The sequence below is a fragment of the Impatiens glandulifera genome, chromosome 1 (assembly GCF_907164915.1).
Source record: "Impatiens glandulifera chromosome 1, dImpGla2.1, whole genome shotgun sequence".
In the NCBI taxonomy this organism is placed as follows: domain Eukaryota; kingdom Viridiplantae; phylum Streptophyta; class Magnoliopsida; order Ericales; family Balsaminaceae; genus Impatiens; species Impatiens glandulifera.
The window spans coordinates 150,016,953-150,023,516 of record NC_061862.1 but is presented as its reverse complement, the minus strand read 5'-3'; the positions used below and the strand labels follow the sequence as shown (position 1 = coordinate 150,023,516).

Here is a 6,564-nt window from a genome sequence, read left to right as displayed (position 1 = left end):
TGTTTGACCGTTACATTTTCTTTTAAAATTTCTCTAGGATTTTTTATGGTCTCAGCTGAAATCTACCGGTAAGCTAAAGTTGAACCTAAGCTTCGTGGTGCTGCCCTAAGGTCCTATGGATGCTCGATGTTTTTTTAACATTTTAGATTGTGAATCCAGAATGGAAAGAATTGATAAATCAATTTCATGCCTATGTCTTATTTGAAAATTAGATTGCATATTTTGAAGTGCTTTGTATTACGAAGAAGATGAGCATATATGGCCTTTATATTATAAAGGAATTGGGCTATGGATCTAAATTTAGTGTGTCACACTGCAAGGAGATGTCTTTGTTTTTACCTTTTGACTGAAGTTGTTGTTGTCAGAATACTTGGCACAGTCCTTTACATAAATACTGGACTGGATGACTGTTGGTTAATTAGATATTCGCAGCGGAATAATTTATAGATCTAATCTAAACATCTAATCATATGATCATGCATAATTGATAGAATCATGATATATAGTTTATAGAAATATACTTTTGATGCGTGAACCGGATCAGATCTGGTAGTAATGAATAATCGAGAGCCCCACGTGTTGCTCCTCTACTTGGTCCACACGAGCCCGACTAGATCTCTTTACTTTCGACTGCTAGGACGAAAAAGACAAAGGGGAAGCAATCCAATTGCTAGATTAAAAGATGATTTCTTCCTCTTGGAGTTCTCACCGTAATATAGCAAAAGCCGTTTTAAAAGAGGAACAATTCTCTCTCTATTCACTCCCGTTTTCTTGCAAATAAGTGAATCCTTTTGTATTAAATAAAATTCCATAATTAACCAATATTATATATTATTTTATTTCACAATCTTAACTCCATAATTAACCATTAATTATATATTATTTTATTTTACAATCTTAACTCCATAATTAACCATTAATTATATATTATTTTATTTCACAAATAAATAATATTTCTTATTATTAATAATATCTAATATGTATTAATTATATATTATTTTATTTCACAAATAAATAATATTTCTTATTATTAATAATATCTAATATGTATTAATAATTAACCATCTTTCTCGTTTATCTAGTCGGTCAACTCTAAGTGTGACGTCATAGGACCCGATTATAATAGTTATAGGTTTAACCCCATTAATCGTAGTTGGCTTCTAGCAAAGCACTGCGACTCCTAAAATAATCGGATTAAATTATATCTGTTAATTTGTCCTATCCAAGTTTAGTCATTGCACATTAAATTAAAGGACACAATTCCTTCAATGACCACCATCATACAGTTTCAACATTTTATTGTGTGCTCTTGGTGGTACAGTTCTTCTGAATTTTGATCCGTCTGTAATGAACTAATGGAATATTGATGTTTTGATTGATTCAACCAAACAGCTTGTAGGTTCAACTTTTATCTTGTACTTAATTTCTCTTGAACCTTTCGCTTGATTCCCTCCTATGTTATGCTCTGCAATGTAAGAAGCATTTTGGTCCTAATTGAAATGGTTGAACTACAAGCTCCTAACATTAGTTGGCCAGCAGTTATTGAAAACATTGATCACGACGGATTCTACATTCCTAATTAGGCAGCATTTTTCTTTTTTATGTCAGTTTATAGGTGTGCATGTTAGGTTGACTTCTTTCTTGTATGAATACTATTTATAACTAATTATGGATTTTACCATTTTGGGAGATAATCTGCATAAAGCCAATTTCTATTTTAAGTTATGATTTTTCTTTAATATTTTTTATTCTTATATAGTAAATTGAGAGATTCATTTGTATTTATAGTATAACTGTTTCTTTTTGTATATGACTTGATATACTTAACTAAAAATATGGAAGGTTTATAAAGAAATGGCGTGTATTAGGGAAAACTTCTTTGATAGATGTCTTCAAAGCAATGCCTTGATCTGTCATTATCAATTTAGGTGCACTTTCATCTATTTCTCTATGTCATGACTTCATTACTCATTCAAAAGTTGATTTGTTTCATCGGATAAAAAGCACACCCGAGTAGTACCAGTTGAATGCGATGATTAACTCCAATAAAAGGAGCAAACAATATTTTATCGCTACCTTTGATGTAGCTGGTATCGAAAAACATCACATTGTTGAAACTGGTGTAATCATTCATGTCCTTAGCATCAACCCATAAAAAGTTTCTCAAGAACTATTAATTCATGACTTCATTACTCATTCAAAAGTTGATTTGTTTCATCGGATAAAAAGCACACCCGAGTAGTACCAGTTGAATGCGATGATTAACTCCAATAAAAGGAGCAAACAATATTTTATCGCTACCTTTGATGTAGCTGGTATCGAAAAACATCACATTGTTGAAACTGGTGTAATCATTCATGTCCTTAGCATCAACCCATAAAAAGTTTCTCAAGAACTATTAATTGAGTCTGGTTAGTACCCGTGATTAGATATTTGAAGAATGATTTGAGTGAATTTTCATAATCAAACATTATCAAACCTCTATTGAGAAGTTGTGGCTGTTCGAGTTTGAATTCAAAGATGTACAGATATTATTTGTCAAACCGAAAAATTGAACTGAAAATTGTAGTGTATTTTGAAGGGATGTAAGGGATTTTACATATACAAATTGTGATTAGATCTTTGATTCAATCATCATTTGAGTAAATTTTCAAAATGAAGCATTATCAAACCGCTATTGAGAAGTTGTGGTTGTTTGAGTTTGAATTCAAAGATGTGCAGTTATTATTTTTCAAATCAAAATTGAGTGGGATCATTAATTTGGTTGGATTATATTACTTCATCAAGTTTTTCTTTTACATAGAATTCATTTTTATGATTAATTTGTGATAACTTTTTTTTTCACCTCAAATCTGCTTTTACATAGTACCACCTTTGACAAAATAACTCTTCATTAATTTTTATTTAATCTATAAAATAATTATTTTTTATGAAAGTTGTGTAAGATTGAACATCAAATCAGAAACAATAAATTTGAACTTTTTTTTTTTTTAAGTCTTAAAATATATAATGACTAAAGTATAACCGAAATAGGGTGAATATAAAATTATCAGAAAAACCAACTCAATCAAATCCACAATTACTTCTGACCTAGGATAGTTGACTAAGAACATTACAAAATTATTTCTTAAATTAATTTTATACATAAATAATAATCTTTTAAATTACAATGATCATCAATTTATTTTATATAAATTTTCAATTTTTGACTGTCTCAAGATAATAATTTAACTTAAAATGTAGAATACCAAGTCTAAGAACAATTAAACCAAATGAAGTAATCAAATTGTCAAATTTGAGAACAAATTAAATCAACATTAATTATTATACAAGTATAGTGAATTAAGTAACCATGATCTCTAATACCCTGAAGAACTAAAGTCCATCCATTGTAAAGAGATAAAAGCAAGAAGTGAAGAAAACTGAAAATAAACCTTTAAACACAGGCTTATCTTCTTCTCTTCTTGCCTTATATCTATTTTACTCTATTGAAGTAGTAATCCAGAAACTACCAATTTCAGCAATAACAATGCAGATAAATCCTAAGAATCAAACTAAGCCATGTTTGGATGCTAACAAAACCCGGTTCATACGACGACTAGATTCAAATGGGATCAATTTCCGTCTCAAATTAGGTGGTTGTTTGTTCATAAGGTGGATATACCTATGTCTTATCCCCATGAGTGGATTTTTCAAAATCAAGAAATCCTTCCTAAAAGCCTCTCTAAGAACAACAGTCTGAGTGCTATTCTTATTCGATACATAGAATATTCCAGGATGGTGCACCAGAGCGTTCTTGAACCTCATCCCAAACCCTAAATAATCCCCTAGAGAATACAGATTCTCTCTTTCAGTCTTCTTTGAAACAAGAAGATGGAGCAGTTCATGTACAATCCCAACCGCCCATTTCTCAGCCTGATCGCTCTTCGGCGGTAAATGAAATGCATTTTCGTAAGGAGAAATGTATGGTAATCTCTGAAACTGATGAACCCAATTCATCACTTTCTTCTCCAAATCAAACCCTCTTGGCAGCTCCATCAGAAAAGGTATTCTTCTATTACCCACATTGTTATCCATTTCCTTCTTCTGCATAACTGAAACTGCTAATTCATTCTTCCATGAAACCAACTCTAATCCAAGCATTTCACAACCATTATTACATCTTATACTACACATCTGAAAGTAATCAGGGTAATCTGGAAGAAGATTGAGAACATAATTAAGAGGTAAACCAAGATCATATCTAAACCTGTCAATAATAACAAAAGGAACCCTTCCAGCTCCGGCGAGCATCAGAAACTTAGCCAACCTTTCCGCCGCTTCTTTAAGCTGTTCCTGAGAATTGGACAATCGTGTTTCCTCTCGGTGGATAGCTAAAGCTTGACGGGTAAGCTTCAAGTGGGGCAAAGATAGCGGCTTTTCTGGCCGGAATTCGGAAAAAACAGATGGGTAATACTCGATAAACTTTACGACAGTGGTCGGGAGTCCAAGACGGTCCTTTTCAAGGGAAGCGACGGAGATGGGAAGGAATTTTGAAGGTTGAGAAAAGATTAGGTTTTTGAGGGAGATTACTGATTTGAGATCTTTCTCTCTTTGGACGACATTATCTAAGTAAGGATCACGTACCCATTTAATTCTTGCGGCAATGAAGTTCCTCCGGTGGACGTGGCGGTGAAGAAGACCGGCGGCGGTGAGGACCCGTGCTGTGAATAGAGACATTGAGCTTTTTCATAACAAAACGGCACTGATCTTCATCGGCAATTGGTTTCAGAGATGTTTTTGATTCATCAAATACCATTATCAAACAAATTATATCTGTTTTGATTCCACTGAAAATAATTTACAAAAGAAGACATCAAATTCATAGAAACTTACAAAATGAGCTAAATTTGCAACCATCGTATTGGAAAACCTTCTGCCAAACTAGGGCTTTTTGACATCCGTTTGATCATTATTCCATCTACGGCCATGATACTTCCACGTAAACAGGCACGCTCCTATCAAATATGTTTTGTTTAAATAATTAAATTTTGAAATATATATTAAAACTATTTTAGTTAAAACTTATTTTTGGTTTTTCCCTCTTTTCATCTAAATCATGATTTATAGATAGTTTACAAATACTTAAATTACAAATACGTGAAGGATAATCTTATTATTCAAATATTTCATAAATTTATCTAATTACTATATATAGTACAAAATATATGTAAACTTAATTAATATTATGGTTATTAAGTTATACAATTTTATGGTTTACAAATACTTAATTTACAAATACGTGAAGGATAATCTTATTATTCAAATATTTCATAAATTTATCTAATTACTATATATATATATATATAGTACAAAATATATGTAAACTTAATTAATATTATGGTTATTAAGTTATACAATTTTATGGTTTATAAGACGTCCTAATAAAAAATTCATTTTCAAACTCATTTTTTTGTATAAATGTCACATGAAACAGCAATTATTCTCCAAACAAAAAACTTTCTCAAATCCAAAAGAATATTCTTATAATATTTTTCATTACATCAACTTTTATAACTTTTTAATATCACCACATATATTTTACAATGTTATAAATTACACTATAATATTTTAATATTGTTTGATGAAATAAATATTATTTAAAAAAATTAAACATCATTAAATATGGTTCATTTTTATAATTTTTTAACATTATTATAATTTTTTTTAATATTATTATAATTTTTTTTAACATTCTTATAATTATTTTTGAACATTCTTATAAATTTATGTTATATAAAAAATATTATATAAATAAGTTTAATATATAAAATGTACTTAAATTAAGTTTAGGGGTTAAATTTAAAATAAAAAAGTTTTGAATGAGAGGGAAAATGGGGAAAAACCTATTTTGAGTTTGAGTATTGGTATCGATCAGAGAGGAAAAAAGAGTTTTAGGTTTAGGTATTGGTATTGGTATAGTTGGAGATGCTCTAACAATCAAACATATCTATGTACGATCAGTATAAATGTTTTTTTTACTAGTGTTCATCTTTCATTTTTTTCAATTTTATAGTATGTTTGTGAATTATATGTTTAACTCGCAAAAATTAGTTCTACTTGAAAAGAGCTATGGAACTTAGCGCTCTAACAAAAACTAATATATGTATCTTTTCATTAGAGATGCTCTAACAATCAAACATATCATTTATACAATCAGTATAAATGGTCTTTTACTAGTGTTCATTTTTCATTTTTTTCAATTTTATAGTATGTTTGTGAATTATATGTTTAGCTCGCGAAAATTAGTTTTACTTGAAAAGAGTTTTAGAATTTAGCGTTCTAACAAAAACTAATATATGTATCTTTTCATCAGTATTACTATTATTATTTTTTAAATGTTAAAATATGTAAATTTGTCTTAATTGTGCCACCTTGATGTTAAATAAAAAATAATATAACTTAAAAATAAAAAAATACCCATAAATTATAAAACAATCAAATAGCTATATAAACAAATCCTAAAAAAACAATTATATTTATCATCCCAAAAAAATAATGAATCATAATATATTTCACATTTAT

General features: G+C 29.4%; 1 protein-coding gene across 1 annotated transcript; it reads right to left on the bottom strand.

Moving 5' to 3' along the window:
• Positions 1-3,289: 3,289 nt before the first annotated feature.
• Positions 3,290-4,899, bottom strand: LOC124915000 (protein WHAT'S THIS FACTOR 9, mitochondrial). The gene has a single exon (XM_047455643.1). The coding sequence runs from the start codon at positions 4,717-4,719 to the stop codon at positions 3,550-3,552; it is 1,170 nt and encodes a 389-aa protein (XP_047311599.1). The 5' UTR covers positions 4,720-4,899; the 3' UTR covers positions 3,290-3,549.
• Between the last annotated feature and the right edge of the window lie 1,665 nt (positions 4,900-6,564).

Bases quoted from the DNA above. Each gene is read 5' to 3' on its own strand.
- LOC124915000 (XM_047455643.1), bottom strand. From the start codon at position 4,719: ATGTCTCTATTCACAGCACGGGTCCTCACCGCCGCCGGTCTTCTTCAC.